Genomic DNA, 19,661 nt, shown 5'->3' on the forward strand with positions numbered 1-19,661 from the left:
TAGTGGTTACTGTACATTTAGATAAGACTTCAGGAAGAGTGCTTGGAAACCTTTTGAACAACAATTCAATGTAGATGCTCAATAGATACATTTTTGAGGTAGCCAGCTTAGATTCATTATGTCTATTTCCTTGGATAGCGTGATACAGTGGGTTATCATTAATGATACAGCCACTGTTTTGAGGGGTTGGTAATATGGCATTGAGATGAACTCAATTCTACAGTCATTATTTTATGACCAGAATTTTTGATTCAATATCTTTGAAAGAGTACTTCCATGAACTGTACTCAAGAGAAAATAAAATAGTGCTCACACTTTCTCACAAAAAGGAGACCATACCTCTTATTTCTTTACATTAATGATACCAGTAATTTGTAGAAGACAGGTGTGCAGGCTGTTGAATTTTGTAATAATTTCCATTTATGTAGACGAGAACAAGAGGCAAACACTTGTGATGTATTTTATCCTTATTTTTGTGATCATTCCCATTGAATACATTGTTTTTAACTTCTGGGTGAATCGAATTATGATTAAAGGTAAAACAAGCAGAAAGCCAAACAACTTTGGAGATGAGCTATAGCTTAATACCACACTTCACACATGAGAGAAAGAAATATGACTGTAGGAACAAAATACCTTCCTGATTTCATGCAGCACACAAACTAACATTCTTCATCAGAACTGATGTTCTGATTACTGTAGCATAATTACTTGAAATATTTAGTAAAACAGTGTCCAAATTAATTCCAATTACTTTCTTGTGGTAACACTCAGGGTTTATAGCAGTAGATTAAATCGCTGACATATGGCTAATTGCCTATAACAGTGTTTGTTATTGTGGTGCCTCTTACCACTCTGATGTCTGTTTTTGCAAACCTGAAGGTGTGCACATAACTTTGAATGTGGGAAGAAGCATTTCCTGACCGGAACAGAATTCTGTGAGTAAAATCTCTAGTGTAACAAAGTGTTTGCAGGATCGCAGTATGCAGCAAATAACTCTGTGAAATCTGTAATAAAAGCAGTGGAACCACAAATGCCTGTCTCTGCTGGCAAGAAATGTAAACTTCTAGCTCTCATGTGACTTGGATGGAACAACATATCAATTCATTAGGAGTGGCTGGACTGAAATGGAGGCTGGGTGTTGGTTTTTATTGGGGGAAGTTTAGGTAGGAGTTGTGTTTTATTTGAGGTTGTTGTGGGTTAGCCACTGATTTTTGTTGGATTCTTTTCCCATATATCTGTCAGAGGCGCATTACTGTACAAGATAGGCTTGTTTTTTGCATGTTTTTCATGTACTTGATATTAAATCTAAGTAAATCAAATAAATGAAGATGCACTGCAAGGGCCAAATTTCCTGCTGGGTAGGTTGACCCACTGAAAAGCCATAAATCACTGAACTGAATTTTTCTTTGCCTTCTGAAGACATGTGCTCTAATATCTTAGAGGCCAAAGTCAACTTCGGGTACTACCATGAAGAATTATAAAGTTAAGTGGAACATGAGTGAATATAAAGGCCCCAATTCTAGGAACACCTGAGGTTAGAAAAGCATGTGATCTCATGGTTAACATTAAATCTGTTATGTATTTGGTTGGAGTGGACTCAGCTGTGGCAAACTAGATTCTCACCTATCTGCTGATGTACCCATCATAGTGCAGTGAACAACAGATTCCTTCTGTCTTCAGAGCCCAAAATCCTTCTGGTCTACAGAGTCAGCAAAAAAACGGGGGTGGAGAGAGGCGAAGGGAAGGAAGGCTTGTTTGACTTTTTTCATTCCTAAAAGATACCTGAATTGGGGATTGACTTAGATTACACAAATTGTTAATACCCTTAGGTCAGTTTTTCCTCCTCCTCCTGACTGGTTTCAGACTGAAACAAAATGAAGCAAAATATGCTTTTCCTCCTCAAATGCAAGTCAAATGGAAACAAATGCTTTTGTGTATTCTTAGGCAAAGGAGAAACAGTGAAATGGAAAGTCTCATTTTCCATCTCTCCTTACTCTGCTTTCATGTGTGATGCAGAGACAGTGCCCTTTATCTTAAGCTGAGTGGCTATATGTCACTTGCAGTATGGAAACTTCAGCAGAGAACTGTCTCAGATTTTTTGCTGGTATTAAAGAGTATGTTTAATTAGGCCATTCCCAGGCTTTCCCATAGGTGCTACTCCCCTTCATGAAGTAAATAAGTGTTTTCTTCATTCAAGACTGGAACCCAAGGGTCTGTTTTACACTCTGAGTTATGGTAGCATTTCCTCTTTGTTTTCCTGGCTTTTTTTTTTTTGTTTGTTTTTCTTTTGACTGGTTTTCTCAGTATGTTTACAGACCCATAGGACAAAGAAGAGTGTATCGTTGAATATATGGTACAGTGCTCTAGCTGCCCTTAGAGTTCTTGGGTTCTTTTCTGTATAGTGGGAGACATGGATTTCCTTCTGAGGCAGAGAAGGGAATAGCAGCAAAGTTTTCCACATTCTGGTTTCTGGATTGTAAGTAGAAATCACTAACACCAAATTTATATTGCTGTTAATAAAGATTAACCAAATAAGCATTTGTCTGCCATACGTTTCAATGGTTTATAGTTGATGTTGGTTATTTACCATGGGTGTTGCTTTGCCATTAGAAGACATAATTTTCTTAAATCTTTCCTAGTAATATGTCCTTTGTGGATGTAAAGACTTGTGTTTCATGGAAAAGTCCTCCAAATGAAAGCACAATATATCAGAGTATCAATAATGCTTAAAAAAAAAAAACATAAGAAAGGGCATTTTAAGGGAAGTTCTTTTCAATGAAGTCCAAGATGTATCAGTGATTTGAGAAATAAAATTATTTTAATTATTCTCCTGATGTCTTATGCTCATTCATAAATGCATCTTCTGTGATCATTTACCAGGATTTTGTGATACTTACTATTAAGTCTGCATTTTTAGTCTTAACCTCTGTGAGGTAAACACACATACCTATTTTATGGTCTAGTTGCTTTATATAACAAGTTGTAGCTGCCCAAAGGCCCTCTTCACCATGCTTCATATGTCAAATTGCAGTGCAGTGCCATGCTATCTATGAGAGAGGATATAAATTCAAATGAGTGTTAACATTCATCTTGTCAAGAGTGAGGAGATGCACACAAACCTCAAAGGTTCTGTTTATCCAAACTAGATAGAGTGTATGTACATGGACAGGGATGCACACATGAGCACAGCTGTGCATGCCTGCGTATAAAAGGTGACCATAATTCCTGCATTTTCATTAATCCTGAGGGAATGTGGTCCATCTGTATTTAAACTAAACAAACTTAAAATAATTAATCAAAGAAACCTCTTTCCTAGTGTCCTAAGATCCTTCCTGTGATTGGCATTTACGCTGGCAGTGCATGGACCAGAGATGGACAGGTTGTGTCAAGTGCTCTTGGGGAACTCTAAAGGTGTTTGAGCTAGTGGCATAAGGGATCTCTCCAGGATATCAGATGAACATTTTTCAAGAGCTCTAGACCTCTTCCTAGGATATGCGTTATATATGCATGCAAAAAATCACTACATACTTTACTAAAATGTAGTAACTTGTACCTCTGATTTTTGTTTTCTCCATAGGTATGGGAAAATTGTATCCACAAAGGCAATTCTTGACAAAAACACAAATCAGTGCAAAGGTACGTGCAAAGTGTCCACCCTGTGAGTTCATTATCAGTTTGAATGATTGACTGGTGGCTTGACTGCCAAAGCTCTGGCTCCAACTGTGCAATCAACATAATGCACAGTATATTACAAACATATTTAATAATGCCAAAGCTTTGAGTTGTGTTTCCAGTAACATTGCTCATTAATTTTTTTCATTAACAAACAAAATGAAAATCACAAATCAGAACAAGTATCAAATTGCTTCGGCAGAAGAGTAAATTGCCTTCTAACCACATAGTGCTGTCTGATTTGAATGATATCATCAGTGATGCAAATTGATTTCCTATATAAAACTGAGAAACCTTTGGGAAAAGTTTCCCAAGGAAAACATGGTCTAATTTTTATATTTTTGTGAAGTCTTGGCATATGCTAATAGAAGAAGAAAATATTTTTTATGAGACAATTAGATCTACAAGTTGCAATACCGAGATGTAGAAATAATTCCTCTTCCAGTTTTATGTTCCTAATTTTTTGCTAATGTATGAAAATATTTTTAAATTAAATATAGCATGTTTTGTGTGTGTGTGTAGCTATATTTGCTGAGGAAAATATTGACTAATGTGTGTAGTACTATCTCAGGACTAGAATTGTTACTCATTTTGAGTCTGCAGTGTCACTGAGTCTATGGCGGAGAAACTGTGCCTTAAAATTATTCTGTAGCTTTCCACTAGTGGTGTACAGAATACTTTTGGAGTAATAAGAGCTGCTAGAGTGGGTTCTCCTGAAAAGAAACACATCCTGGATAGCATTTCTATATGTGTCAGCAAAAAGAAAAGGCATTGCAGTTTAGGACTGTCTTGTGAGTGGCCGGACATGGGGTGAAGAGAAGCTGCAGAGAAACATTCTGGGGAAATTATGAGATGGAGAAAAATCCTGCCACTCATGCCAAAGATGTTTTTGAGATTTGTAGAATTGTGTGACTTTATCTATTGCCTGCCAGAAACAGCATTTATTAGCTACTCAGGACAAAAGCAAGTTGGAAGTTCTAGATTTAGAAAACTCTACCAACCCAGTTGGTCATGGGCCATTGTCATAAGTTGCACTGTTGTGCATTTGCTTTTGCCTGAACGTGCGTTTGATTTCCTTGGGGCACTCTTCTGGCAGAATTCTGATAACATCACTCAGTATTTCTTTGAATATCACACCAGGAACAAGAGCTCATTGTGTTTGGGGTTTGGTGTTGTTTTTTCTTTTTTTAGGATTACATTATAGAGGAATACCCTTGTGAGCAGAACTTCCTTTGCTCCCGTTGCCAGTGGTAAACAAGGAAAGGAGTGGATCTGTTTGTGAAACAGAAAATGGGAAATGAAAATATTGTAAAGAATATGAATGCTAAAATTTTGAGAAAGAAAAATGTCTGGGTTTAGTGTTCTTTATATTATAGTTAGCTTTAAGATTATTTTAATAGGAACCATATAACAATGAGTTTATATTTTCTGTTAGTTTGCGTTCATGCTGTTCTATTACACTGTAGGGCAGAGATATCTATTTCTGTTTTCAAAGATGGATCTTTATGACATAAGCAGTGCCATTAAAAGATCATAAACATAATTGAATTTATTAACAGTATGCTTTATGGCATAAAAATAATAGATGTTTTACTGCTTTAAGTGCTGGGTACAATTTTCTTTCTCTTCAGTAAGGCTGCCAAAAGAACCAAAAAACCTTCCCAGGAATCAGAAGTGGAAGGGACCTGAAGAGGTCAGGACCTGCCTTGGGGCAGGATTAACTCTAACCCACTGCTGAAGGGTATTTCTGTAACCTTCGCTCAAAGGCCTCCAGTGATGGAGATTCCTTGAGCTCCTCAGGCAATTTTTGATAACACTCCCTCTCCTCTCTAAAATGAAGCATTTCCTAATGGCTAACCCAACTCTCTCTTGATGTAATTTAAGTCTATTGCTTCTTTTCTTATCCCCCGTGGATATGTAGAACAGTTTATTCCTTTCCTTTTTGCATCAAACATATATATTTGAAGACTAATCTGCATCTGCCTTATCTTTTCCTTAGACTAAACACTAGTCCTTTAACTTTTTCTATTAAGGCAATTTGTTTTAAATTTCTCAATATGTTGTATTTTGCTGGCCTCTCTAATCAGCTCACTCCTTACCTGAAGAATTTGGAGCTGGGCATAGGATTTTAGATGGCCTAAATTTGATCATTTTAAATAGTATAGAAGGCTTTCATTTTAAATAGCATAGAAGGGTCTTCTCTGTGATCACATGATTCTCCTCTTTGTTAATGTATGCATATAAATAATTTTATATGTATTTAAAATACAGATGCATCTCTCAGGCACAGGGTGTTGCATGAGAAAAATGATGCCGGTTTATGCTGAGAGATTCTGTGCATCCCCTGGTTTTGTTACTGTCTTCCAGTGCTGCTGCCAGCCAGGTGTTCCTTATTGCATGCTCTGCTCTGGGTTGTTGATTATTCCCTCCTAGAGCTAGAACTTTTCATTTGTCTGTATTGAATTTTATCCTATTTTTTTCCTGTGGCCGCCTTAATTTACTAAGATTTGAGTATAATCTTAAGCCTCCAGAGTGCTTGCAGCACTTACTTCTTTAGTATCCTCTTCACAGTTAATAAATGGTTTCTCTAATTCGCTGGACAAGATAATGTGGAAAAGAGTGAATAATGACAGACCTGGGGAAGACTTTTGAGGAAACTCTCTCAGTACACCAGGTAGTGCAATATTGAGCCATTGAGAACTTATTTTTTAAACTGGATCTGCTAATCAGTTTGACACCTACTTCACAGCATTTTCAGCTAGACCTTTTTTCTCCTATCTGCTGAAAGCTGAAGTTGAAACTGTCTCTGAAACAGTGAAGTTTACATCTCTTCCGTAGAAAAACCCAGCAAAAATCAACAGACAACAACCACCAATTTCCCCCCTACGCAACACAATCTTCCTTTCCCCCCAAACCCAGAAAAACCCCAAACAAAGCCCAGTATTCAAACATCAAAAAAAAGGAGAAAAACACACTATTTGTTTGCTTCTTTCCAGTCTTTTGGGTCTCGCTCACTTTCTGCCAAGTAAGAGATTATCTTGTTAAACGAGCACATCATCCTGTGGTGTGTATCCAGTGAAGTAGGGTGGATTAAATTCAAGGAGATCATAGAAATTATTACATGATTAGTGATTTCAGAATTTATTTCAGTGTCATTGGTATGTTGACGAAGGTATAGAGTAAAGCTGAAAGTAGAAAGATTTAATTTAGCAAGGAAATTATTTCAAAACCTCCATGTAACAGCAGATCTGTTAAAACAGGTTGCTGTTTAGCAAGAAGTGTTTTGGAGAAATGAGGAAGACATTCAGTGATGTACTTTAAGTCATTCTCCATTATTCCTCAGATTTTTAAAAAGAGACCCACAGCACTCCTGTCATGATAAGGAGCAGTGTTATCTCAGGATTTCTCCCTGGTCTGAATTAAGCAGTCAGATCTAAAGCAGTCATACAGGCTGCAGGGGAGTTCTCTAGGGACACCTTTTGACATCACCTCTCATTTTCAGATTGCTCTTTGTTGGTGGCGTAAGTGCTAATTGAGGCAGAGGAGAAGTAACCATCACCCTGTAACAGAACAATATATAAAACAAAATAAGCACAGTCATGACAACACGGCCAGAAATCTCTGAACAAAGCAAAGAACAATACATATGGAGAATAATGAAAAACAGACACATGATTCATTCAGATGTTCAAACACAAAACCCCTAATGAACAAATTGGAGAGTTTTGGCTGCTTTTGCTTTTTCCCTTTCCCTCCCCTCTCTCCCTCTTCCCCTTGCACATTTCCCCTTCTGGGCCTACTGTATTTGCTAATTTAAAAAGTGGGGGAAATGAAATAAAAGAAACCATTCAAGAGAAGCGTTAATCTGAAACGTGTAGACTCTTCTCTTTCCAGCCCTCGCCCCTCACCCTCTCCAGCCTGGCTTGCCTTTGGTAGACCTACGTGCTCAGAGCTGAGGGAATGAGTAATGGTTGTTTCACAGTACAGTTTCCATACCTCATAGCAATGGAATACAGAACAGTTAATCTGCCAAATACACAAGCCCATTTCTTAGAGTATGAATTACTGTCATCTGCGTCTGCCCTTGCAGACACTGTAATTGCATGCATGCAGATTTGCTTCCTGGTTTAATCAGGGGCTTGCATGGTTTTGAGTATTTTGCTAGTACCTTAGAAGATGAGCACAGGAGAATGACTAAAAGTCTGGAATTCCACCTGTGGGTTTTTTTTTTTTTTTTTTAATAAATAAAGCCTATTAAATTTGTAATTTGTAGGAGACAAACACTTCAGTAGTATATTCTTCATTTTATGTATCTTTTTACAAACCATGGGTGACTTGATATGTTGAATACCAGTGTTTGTCTTAGGAGGGAAATGTGCCTAACATGATGAGGGGAACTACAGTGACTGTTTATAATTTTAGTATTTCATTGTGACATTTTTCTGGTTGAGAAATGTTAGCAATGATCTATTTATTTTTAAAATATTAAAACTGTGGATGCATATATACACTCATTAGGATTGGGGTAGGTTTATGGTAAAAAAAAAAAAATGCCATGAAGTCATCTGTGTTAACCCACCATATATCACATACAATTTTATTTCTCCAGTTGCTTTGCTGTTTTTAGACCAGGATGTAAAATTTACCATGACCTATTTTATAAATTGAGAGTTTATTTGTGTAACAAAAATGGAATAATTGGAGCCTTACTATAGGTGCTGGAGATAATTGGAATGGCATGATAAAGTGATGTTTCATATCTCCCAAAAGGAGTCTGTCCTGCCTTGTGTCAGTGTTGCTACTCATATGCTTAAGCTCACCAGCATCCCTAAATAATCTAATGCATTGGAGCTTAATGAGCTGGAGGCTTCTGCTCTTGTGTTCTGATAAACAAAGCTTATATTTGTGTCGTAGATATACTTTGGTATGTGTGTTAGATAAAATGCTTTCAAAGCTTCACATTTTGCAAAGTATTCTCTGGATATATTCTATAAGGAGTGAAGGTTATTTGTGATTATATGAAATTATGCATTTTTACTTTATATTTTTAAATTAATTTTCTTAAGATGGCACAATATGGTTGTGACTAGGAATGTGAAGCAAGTCTATGTAAAATAATAAGCTGGTGGGAAAGAGCTAAGCTACATAGAAAGCTATTTAGTTAATAAATTTTATTTATTGGGAATAAGCTCAAATTACAATAACTGTGCTGTGTAATTTATGATTCTCAGAATTGCCATTTTGAAAGGGAAAAAAATCCAGACAAGTAGGTCTGTGCCTGATCACAGACTGTAAACTGTTCACACTAGGAGGGCATGCACAGTGTGCTTCAAGGGGAAATGGATCTTGTAGAAAGTAAATAATTTGTAAAACATACTTATTTAATTTTGAAACTCTAGACTTGTGTAGCTAATAAATCAGTCCTGTTTTCGATGCCAGAGTAGCAATAGATATGCTGGTTTTTTGTACATTAATTTTGTTTGTTCACTTTTTTTTCTTTTTGATCCACTCCAAAGCATTATGTAATCAGTGGCATAATAGTTTTCAAGTTATTAGTAGTGTAGCAATATGGAATATTTTAATTCAGCAGCTTTTCTGACAGTGAGGTTTGTGAAAGCCAGACATGTGCCCAGTGTCTGAGTGTGGGGCAGGCGTTCAGCAAGTTTTCTCTGTGGCTCTGCTGGTCCATCTCACCACTGACCTGCAGCAGCCTCAGCTCATCTGGTCCTTTGTTCCTGGGTCTCCTGAACAGAGTGCACAAACTGTGCTGAGTTGTGCCATTTTTGGTTAGCAAGCCAGCTGATAAAATCAAATCTCCAGAGATAAAAGGACAAAGTCTTCAACAGTGTCACTTGAGTCCCCATTTTGAAACAGTTGAAAGGAAAAAAGCAAACTTGCAATGCTGTGTGTTTTGATAAGATACATTAAACAACATGAGGCTAGTTGTTTAAAATTTGTGAATATTTGGAGGATTTTTGTCTGTTTTCTGGGAGGTTTTTTAAACTTCAGGGTTTTTTTTTACTTTCACTTCTGTGGTTTTTATAAGTAAAGGTTGAGATAATTTTTTTCTGTTTAAATTAAGAAGTGATATTACTATGGAACCACATGAGACCAAGAGTCAAGTCTTAAGAAAACATACCTAAAGGAGGCGTCTAAACACCGTGATGGCAGGCATACATAAAAATGAAGTGAAAGGAATTGCCAGTAAAAAAAACATGAGGGTGTTCCCTCATGAATGAAGTCTAAATTCACCCTTAGCTTAACAAATAAAAGCTCTTTTGATCTCTGGGCTCATGAGCTATGATGCTCTGTGACCACTTTAAGAAGTTACCAGGAACTATATGAGGGGGTTGGAAAGCTGCATATATATATATTAAAAATAACTACATAGTTGTCTCCTTGAATTTACAGGTGGTGTGTTCATGGGTGTTTAGGTATCATAACAAAGCTATTTTCCTGGCACCTGTTGGGTTGGCCAGCAGGCATTATTATGTCTTGGCAAATGTGCAAGTGTTTTGCAAAATCTCATTTTAGCTTGGAGGTAGAGATTCTTCTGTCTGTATTTTTTTTGAATGCTTTTCACATCTGCTGAAGTGAAATAGGAAAGGACTCAATGAATTGTGCCCAACAAGTCATCATAGCTGGAGCATGCCAGCACTGGGCAGTGCATCACCGTGGTGAGGACTGAGATATACCCACTCCAGTGCCTGCAAAATGCACCTCAGCAAACATTGTTGACTGCCTCTAAACAGCACTCTGTCTCAAGAAAGACCTCTAAAAGTTGTTTAGTGAGTTTAAAGCCAGATTCTCTACAGAGAAAACTCCTTCCTAATTAGTTCCCCAGACACTTTCTTAAATGGCTTATTTGCAATTAAGGAAAAAATTTCCTGGGTCATTATCTTTTCATAAATGAACTCATGGCCTAGCAAATATTTTATGTAGGGAGACCCAAGATGCTCAAGTATTCTGTGACATATCTAATCTGTGATTATTCTTAATTTACTGCTTCCAAAATCTGCAGGCCCATATCACTGACAAATAATTGGTTTAACTTTGTTTCCTTCCAGAGAAATAAAAAAGTAAAATTTCCATTTGTACACAGTGATTAATGTTTTGATTCACTGGTCTGTATAAAACTTTGCCAATAGCTTGGCATGCACTTGAAGTGCATTTTGGGACTGGGTAATGCTAGTAGGCTCTTAGTGGTCTCAGCAGACTTGGAAATATCTATTTCATAGCACAGAAATGAACAGAAGAGATTTTTTTTTTTTTTTATCTGAACAGTGACTCATAATCAGCTTTGTTGAAAGCTTCCTAACAATGCCTTGGCTTTTTCAAATGTCTTGAAGAATCGCTTTGCTTAAACTTTTTTTCTGATGCCAAGATACAGTGTCCTATACACCAGTAAGTCTCTTTGGTTTCTGGTTGCTTGAAGGCAAGTCATCTCTTCCAAACGTGGTGGTTGTCTGTTCAGAAGTCACTTTCTCAAAAGTCTCAAGACCTTCAGCATGGCAGCTGACCTGCAGAAACCCGAGGCAGAGGCAGGAGGAGGACCGTGCCCAGCTCCTTAGTTTTTCTAGAGCCTACTCGGTTAGGCTCTCTCAGAGTATACAGCATATGCAAAGAATATGCTGCCTTGATATAGTGACAATTTGCTAATGAATCCAATTGACAGGCTCTTATTGAGCGTGGGTACTCAACAGGAACCATTCTGAATCAGATCTGTGAATTACAACGCGACTTCATTTCTGTGGTTTGCCAGCAGAGAGGTCACGGCTCGCTTTCCCCCTATTACTTCACAGCCTCTGCTTTTGTTTCAAAGAGTAGTGTTCACTTACCCAAGTGAATTAAGTAGATGTTCTCTTTCTTGGTAGAGGGCATGAAGCTGTGAAACACTAAGAGACTGGGCCATCCTTTTTATTACATCTGTCTTTCTTGTGTCTGAGGGCTGCCTGTCTGGAGATGGTGCAGGATTGCTTGAGCAGGAATAGATGTGCAACACAGGAGAAAAATCATAACTGCTGGCAATAAAGATGTAGTTCCCTTAAAGCTGATCAAAAAACCCACCCACGCCACTTCTGGGAAAGGAACTGCCAGGCATTAATGATATTGCTCCATCTATTTAGGCTATGCTAGCCATATACAGGTATGTGAGCACTAAAGCTCTAGGTGATAATCAACAGTACAGAAAACAATTGTACTCTACAAAAAACTAACTAAAGAGCAACCTTGTCTTATGGGCTTTGCAGCCCAGGTCTTTGAAAAAGAGCACTGGGTCCACAATCAGTTTAGGTACCACAAGTAATATTAGGATTTGAATGGAGTTAAATGGCATTTCTTTAAATTACTGTATTCTCCACAAAAACCAAACAAACAAAAACAAAACAAACCAAACAAAAAAAAAAAAAAAAAAAAAAAAAAAAAAAAAAAAAAAACCAAAAAAAAAAAAAAAACCCAAAAAAAACAGAAACAAAAAAACCCCCCACAAAGCCAAAGAAAACCAGTGTTTCAGCTCTTCTGAGAATAATAGTACATTTTGGTAACATTTAGTGAGTTTTTTCAACTCAGAATGTTTTGAGGAGAGCTAAATTTATAGAAGAGAAAGGGAGGTGCTAGAAATGACTCTCCTACTTGATGAAATAGTTTTTGTCTGACTGGGTCTTCCCCAGGACCAACAATTGGCTGATGTTTTCTTCCATTAGATGGCAGTGGTGTGATACATGGTTGTCTGGAGCCCCAGACTACAAGTTTTAATAAAAAATAACAAATGGTTAAATTTTTCTTAGTTTGGTTTCCAATTTCAAAGTCTCCAAGCTGTCAATTTTTTATTCACATAGAAGTTTACAAGTTATTGTCCAGTTTAAAGCAAAAGAGGGCTGGGACTTTCAAATAGAACCAAGTTAAATATTTTCAGAAAATGGCCTCTTATGCAGAATGGACACTCAGTTGTCCTGTTACAAGAAAAGTGGGATGGATTTAGTTTTGGTCCACCTGAAGTAACTACAGTAATTCACTAGTTGCTCCTCTATGATGGAACCAGAGCTTGTGCTAGTTTTGGCCAACAAGGTGTTTGGGAGGGAGGTATAGGTATGAGAATAGAGGATGGAAACAGCTGGGAATGCTTGGAGACAGGGATGGGAGTCACTGCAGCGAGTTGCAGCATCACACGGGGGATAGAACATGGGCAGAGCCAAGAAAGAAGGGGCTCAAATGTATTAAACAACAGGCTTGCTTTATTTCATTGCATATAGAATGTTCTGTTTTATTCTAAACAAAGGAGAAAAAGGGTTGGGTATTTTTATATGATCTTTATAAAGATCTTTCAGGCACATTCCTTTGCTGCTTGTGATTTTAGTTGTGCTGTTGTTTTTTATTAACTTATTAAATATGGAGCAGTAAACAATATTTATTTTTAAATTAATTGAAATGGAGTTGTTGCCCTTCATGGCTTTTTATTAATTGAATATTTTTGCTAAGCTGTCTGCTTTCAGAGCAAAGGTTGCAGTCAGGAGATGGGGGTCAATGGGACCTCCATTTAAATGCATGTTATCTCTGTGTTAATTGCCTGCATATTTAACCAACCAAGCATGTCATTCTGCAGAATGTAAAGGTTTTTGTGGTTAGCCTTTAATCACAAAACAGCAAGAAAAAGTCTGAGTGACCTGGTTTGCCTGAGGTATCTTGGTTGCTCTTGTCAGTCACTTCAGCTCACAGTAAATTGCAGGGTAAATTCCACATTATTGATGGAAGGTATCTTTAGAAAGAGCCCCAAAACTAGGGGAAAAATATCCCAAACATCTGTGCTCAATATTTTAGTGTTTAATTTTTTTGTTCATTTGTTGCACATTGTTTTAGTAATTTATTTTTTAAAATAGAAACAGGTTTTATTGCTATTATAGACAGTTATTAGAGAAGAAAGTAATGGAACAGACATTAAATATGCTTTGAGTTTTGGAGACACATACATATTTATCAAGTTGGGTGAATTTGAGTTCTTACATCAGAAAGAATTGCATAGCTCTGCCTGCCATGCTCTATTTTCTTGGGTTTTTACTGCAGAAGTAGTAAAATTGTTACACTTAAAGAGGGGGGGAGGGGGATTGGGGGGGTGTATGCTGTACAACAAATCCTTCTGAGGCTGCTGAGATTAACAAACTTCTGCTGTGTTTTCACCAGTGTCCAGTAATTGATAGAGGTTTTGGAACTTAAAAGTGTTTGAGATTGCTACTTCTATCAAATTTGTGTGAATGGGGTCAGTCCGTTCAAAAATTATGGGAAAGGAGGGGCTGACAGGGAAATACATGTAGATATTTCTGCTGGATGTTCTTTGCCTTGTTTTCTGCTTCTTTTGTAATAATTCCTGGAATTCAATTTGCCTTTCTGAGCAAATAGGAAGCTGACACTTTTATGGACATTTCAAAGGGCATCATAATGTAAAGCCAGAATTTTCTCCCATGTGCATCACTACATATATCTCCATTTAATTTCTTCTTCTGGTTTATTACCCAGTTGCTTAATTTAATAAGATTCTTCTGCAGCTCTTCACAGATGCATCTCCTGTTTTGTCTCCTAAATAATCTTGTCACCTCACTGCTTAGCCTCTTCCCATCATTTAGAAATGAAATCTGCAGTATGGGTCCTGGCAGAGTTCCTTGTGCAGGTCCACTGGTCCTGCTCCCCCCTTGTAGGAAAGATCATGCCCTCTACCCTCTTTTTTTAATCTCTTAACCAATTGTTTACCCAAGAACTTTCCCTCTTAAGCTATGGCTGCTTAGTTTCCTAAGAAGTCTTTTGTGAGGGTCTTGTCAAATGTCTTTTGGAGAACTGAGCAGACTATATTAGCCAGATCAGCCTTATCCACAGGCTTATTGACCTTTTCAAAGTACTCCAATAGGTCTGTGAGACAAACCTACAAAAGTCAGGTTAACTCTTTCATCATATTTAATTTCCATTGATTTTACTCTGTTTCTGTAATTTCTTGTGATATAACATCAAGTTTACAGATCTTTATACACCTAGATCTTACTGGGGTGTTTTCAGAATGTTGGTACCATGTGTGCCACCTCCCAGTCCTCAGGTACAAAGTCAGTTTTAGGAAAAAAAACGCTGCACACCACTTCTTAGTGTGTGTAGTCAGTTATTGTGTCCTGGAGCTCTTTTCAAACTGGGAGGGTGAATACCATCTGTTGTTGCAATTTGTTAGTGTTCACTTTTGTCAATTTGTCCTTTAACCTTCTCTGTGGTCATTTAAAATTAAGAGTTGCATCTGTTCTGGGCTTCCTATGCAGCTGCTCTCTGAAACAGCACCTAAAAATATCATCTTTGCATTGCATCTCATTTTGCCCAATCTGTGTAAGGATGATAAAAATCCTCCATGAGCACTCCAGCACTCCACTTACTGCTTTTCTGCATAGTTCTGCATTTCAGCTCTTGCAGGTTATGCGTTGCTCTCTGCCATGCTTTGTCTGATCATTTCTACCCCACCAGCACCCCTGCTCTTTCTTTGCCAGGCATGTGAGATCTTGGTGTTAAGATGTTCCACTCATTGCCTTGCTTTCACAGTTTTTCTGTGACTGTGTTCTGAGTGTAGTATGTAGTTAAGTTTACCCATTTTATTTCTTAAGGCTTAAGACACTTACAGAGCCACTGATGTTTCAGTTGTGTTGTCAGCACTGCATTTGAGTGACTTCATGGTTACTTTCCATTACAGTATGTCCACTTTGCTTCTCTGGCCTGGTGTATTATTTGCAAGAGAGATAGATCTAGTGATCACCTTCTGATTTTCTCAATTCCCCCGTCTGCTTGCCTGGAGAGAGAGATTGTCATCACTCCAACCTGCTCCCTTCCTTCTGGTTAGCTCCAAGTTCTAGAGGGACACTTTCAATGCAAGAAGATGCAACATTAGCAGCTCTTAGTGGCAAAGATGCAGCACTGGATTAAATCCTGCTTTACCACCTGAGTCCTGCCTTGAACTGGCAGCTGCCCTAATAGACCTAGACCTGCTGCCCTTGTGTGCAGCTCTCCCACAGGCAAACATGGAAATGATGATTGGCATATTAAATTGGTTAATTCCCACTTTAATATCTTCTCCCAAACTATTTGATAAGGTTGTTCCTACCACTTTTTTTCTATCCAGATAACCTAATTGAGCTTCCCTTCCTCTTGCTGCCCTATAGACAAAAGCTGGAGTTTGTTCCTTCTTCCATGCAGTCAAACTTGTGCTCCTATGGTCTCAGTTTTTTCTTGGAAATGCCGAGGCTCTTCTTACTCGAAAGAGTATAGAGAAGGATGGTGAGGAATGGAAGACATAGCATTTAAAAGAACATTCACAAAACCAGAACAGAAAAGGAATGTCTATGAAGAAATCAGTGTCTGGTATTAGGCAAGTGAAAAAAATGTGTACACAATGCTGGCAGCAAGAATAAGTGAGAGTAAACAGACCGTGATTAAATATGGGTGAGAGTTTCTGACCACCAGAGCAGCCAAGTTTTGGTAGAGAGGGTGGAACAAACTCAGTTTTTATGACAGCAGGAGTTGTGGCATGAGCCTGCTTGAGAGTGGGGTCAGGATTCTTACCCCCCAGTGCATGCACTTATTTCGAAAAGTTCCCCCAGTATTCTGAGTCTGGAGTCAGGCAAGTGTTGTAAGATACATTTTCATACAACTGCTTTAATATCTCGGTAGCTGCACCCCCACAAGGAGCAGTGAGGAGGGAGCTGGGAGACACATTCCCTTTAGAGCTGCTCTCCTTGGGGCCATTGTGGCTGGGTGCTGGCTCCGGGCTCTTGGGACTCTGACACTCCACCACACTATCTACAGCCCTTCTGAGCAATTCTTTACCTGGAAGACAGCTGCTAGGGCAGCTCTTTGAAGAAAAAGTGTGGCTCTTGAGTTAAAATAGAGGTCAACTGTCTCACTCATCCTGAGCCAGCCTGACTGGCTGTGTCAGGGCGCATGGGAATGTGTGGGGGAAGCTATGATGGTTGGCTGAAATGCTTGGGAGCAGGAGCTGGAGGAGTGAAGTGTGGCTCTGTTACAGTTCATCTCCTTGCAAATTACCTGTGTGTTTGCCAGTGTGAGACCTAGGAAATGTCTGCAGGTTTGCACATTAAAGAAAAAAAAAAACAACTCCAAAATGGGCTTTATCAAATTAACCTTCAAAAACCCAGCAAGGTGAGCTTTCAATGTTTTGGAAGTGAGGATAAAGCAGAGGACTATGAAATGGTCTTCTGTTATTTTAAATGGAAGTTTTGACTGTCAGTTTTGACTGCCCAGCAAGGTGAGCTTTCAATGTTTCGGAAGTGAGGATAAAGCAGAGGACTATGAAATGTTCTTCTGTTATTTTAAATGAAAGTTTTGACTGTCAGCGAGTCACTTCATATTAATAAGGCTTGGAAGAAAATTGGATTTTCAGATTACAGTTTTAAAGTCCCATGTTCCTAATGTGTTTTAGGGAAGAGTAGAAGTACGTTACCCATAGGACTAAGTGAAACCAGAAATTTTGTTTTAATTTGGACAGTCTTTACTGACACTCACCTCCTGTGTTTGGCATTCCTGAAAGGGAGAAGAAGAGTGGAATGTAAAAGGGGAAAAAATTTTCAGTCAGCATTTGGTTTGAATTTACATGCAGCTTTAGAAAAGAATAGGAAAAAGGAAAAAGGTACCATTACAATTACAGTCTAGGTCTACTTTATTCTCAGAAAAATTATCTGTTCTGTAAATCTCCCCTATGCCTTTCTTTCTATATACTTCATCAGTGTCTTGGCACTGTTATTTTATCCTGGTAAATAATGATTTAAATAGAGGGAACTTTGCAATACAGAAATGTATGGATTATCAGATAGAAAATTGTGCTTAATTATTCATTTTACTTTTAAAATTTGTTTTATAAATTGAATAGACACCCCCTCCCCCCAGTTCCTTCAGAAAACAGAAATAAGATCTAATATTGTAGATTATCTCCTCTCTGGTAGAGATCCACGGATTGAAGGATTGACGGTCTAGTGTGTGCTATTCAAGACATTGTAAGAAAACATCTCAGACTAAAGAAGGCCTTCAGCTCTAAGGCCTCAGTTCCCTTTGCAGAGCAGGGCTATCGAGGAGCTTGTGATATATGTGGAGATACATGTAAATATGAGTGTATGTGTTTTGAGGTACTTTATGAGGAGATGATGTCTCAGTGTATCTCATATAACACCTTGAATCATTATAATGCTGAAGAAACAATTCTGAGCATTTAAGTATAAGTTATACGAGGCTCAATCATAACTAAAACTGTAATTTTAATTGGGTGATAAACTTTCCTAGAAAGAGTAGTTTAATTATCAAGATCGGCACTGACATTTGAAGTTGACAGTAGGGTTCAACTCATTAATGTTTCCATTTTGCATGTGTCATTTACTCTGCTTTCTGAATTTTCTGAAATAAGATGGGGCCACCTCAGGATGTGTATGCTTAATATGAGATGCATGCTGAAGCACAGTACTAAAGAAGGCTTTGAGTTTCACTAAAATCAATCTTCCTGATGAAGCATGTGTCAACTCCTAGGCATCCCAGTGCTTCAAAGTTCATTTTAGGACAAAGGATGCATAAGCTTGCTATTACAGAACTCACAAATGCTGCCATTTATACTGAGCCTTGCACGTCAGTATTTTGTTTTATAGGACTCTTAGAAATATCACAGGCCTGAGGATACATTTGAAAAGCTTCCTCTCCCTTTCATGATGATGTAAAGGTAGCGTTCACAGTTCTGATGCGCTTGGAATGAATTTGATCATTACAGCTAGATTGCGTGACAAAAATTTTATCTCCATTAGTTCAGTGAAACCCTGACTACCTGCATAAGATGGTGGCAGCCTCAAGGAGCATGTGTCCCACTCACTCGGAGAGGACATTATACTCCTGGTATTTATGTTGGCTGGCCTGCCTGCTTGTTTTAAACATATCCTGTTTGGATCTTTTGGATCACTTTTCAGATTCAGGGCTGAATCTTCAAATGTTTGTCAGCTCCTCTCAAAAGCGAGATACTGAGGTTTACAATGTCTCAAAGTCTATGATGCTTTTGGGAAATACATTGCTGCACTTGATAAGTGCTTGCTTGTTCTGCTTGCATTTCTACCTCTGAAGCTGCATGTGCATCAATCCCTGTGATTAAAATACATTTAGTGGATTATTTTGATGCACAATTCTGTAAACTCATATATTTGTGTGCATGAGTGTGAATACCTCCTTTAATTATTAAATGGGGACTGTTAGATGAGTTAAAAACTTTTGGAAAGCTCAGAGTTAATGTAGAAGTGAAGAGGACATTTTTCTTTGCAAACTTCTGGGAGCAAAGAAGGTATTTTACACCAACTGGCAAAGAGCTTATAGGGCACACTTCCAAACCTTCAGAAAAAGTTTCCCACAAAGACTTTTTTTCTTTTTTTTTAAAGTCATGCTGCAGGAATTAAGTTGGAGATATCACTGACCGAAAGGACATTTTTTCTGAATGAGCCGAGAACCAAAGGAAATGACTCCGGGGTTTGAAATCCTTTTATTTCCTCTGTGGAAGATATCTGTGCAGCTGAAACGAACCATTCTGGCTGGCTCCAAGCCAAACTTTATGGGAACTGAGATTAGGAAGTTCTATGGTCAAAATAGCCATTGAACAAATTGCTTCCAGTGTAAAGCCTCAAATTTCCTGATAAAGCTACAGTGTTTAACCCCTCCTTTTCACTTGGGTGAACAGCCTGCCTGTTATTAGGCACAAACTATTTATCCAGTTGTGGTCCCATCAGTGCTCTCAGAATTGCCTGCAAGGGTTTTGCTGTTTTTTACTTTTATGTGAGGTAGGCAAAGAAAACCCCAGGAAAAAAAAAAAGTTAGAACAGTTTTCGGTGATGCTTCCCACTTCAGATAGCAGGAAAAGTGCTATAAACAAGACATTAGATTGCCAGCTGCAGTGTATGGCATTTTTGTCTTGCAGCCCTTTCTGAAAGGGATGT

The 19,661-nt window shown here is 38.1% G+C and overlaps 1 protein-coding gene across 6 annotated transcripts in view; it reads left to right on the plus strand.

The window, feature by feature from the left end:
- Positions 1 to 19,661, plus strand: part of RBMS3 (RNA binding motif single stranded interacting protein 3) — a 443,451-nt gene that overhangs the window by 118,357 nt on the left and 305,433 nt on the right. For all 6 annotated transcript variants that reach the window (XM_041466274.1, XM_041466279.1, XM_041466273.1 and 3 more), the window contains exon 3: positions 3,581 to 3,639. In XM_041466274.1, the coding sequence (XP_041322208.1) occupies positions 3,581 to 3,639 (59 nt within the window). The remainder of the gene's footprint in view (positions 1 to 3,580; positions 3,640 to 19,661) is intronic.

This window comes from Pyrgilauda ruficollis, unplaced genomic scaffold (genome assembly GCF_017590135.1).
Source record: "Pyrgilauda ruficollis isolate IOZ18807 unplaced genomic scaffold, ASM1759013v1 scaffold2, whole genome shotgun sequence".
NCBI lineage: Eukaryota > Metazoa > Chordata > Aves > Passeriformes > Passeridae > Pyrgilauda > Pyrgilauda ruficollis.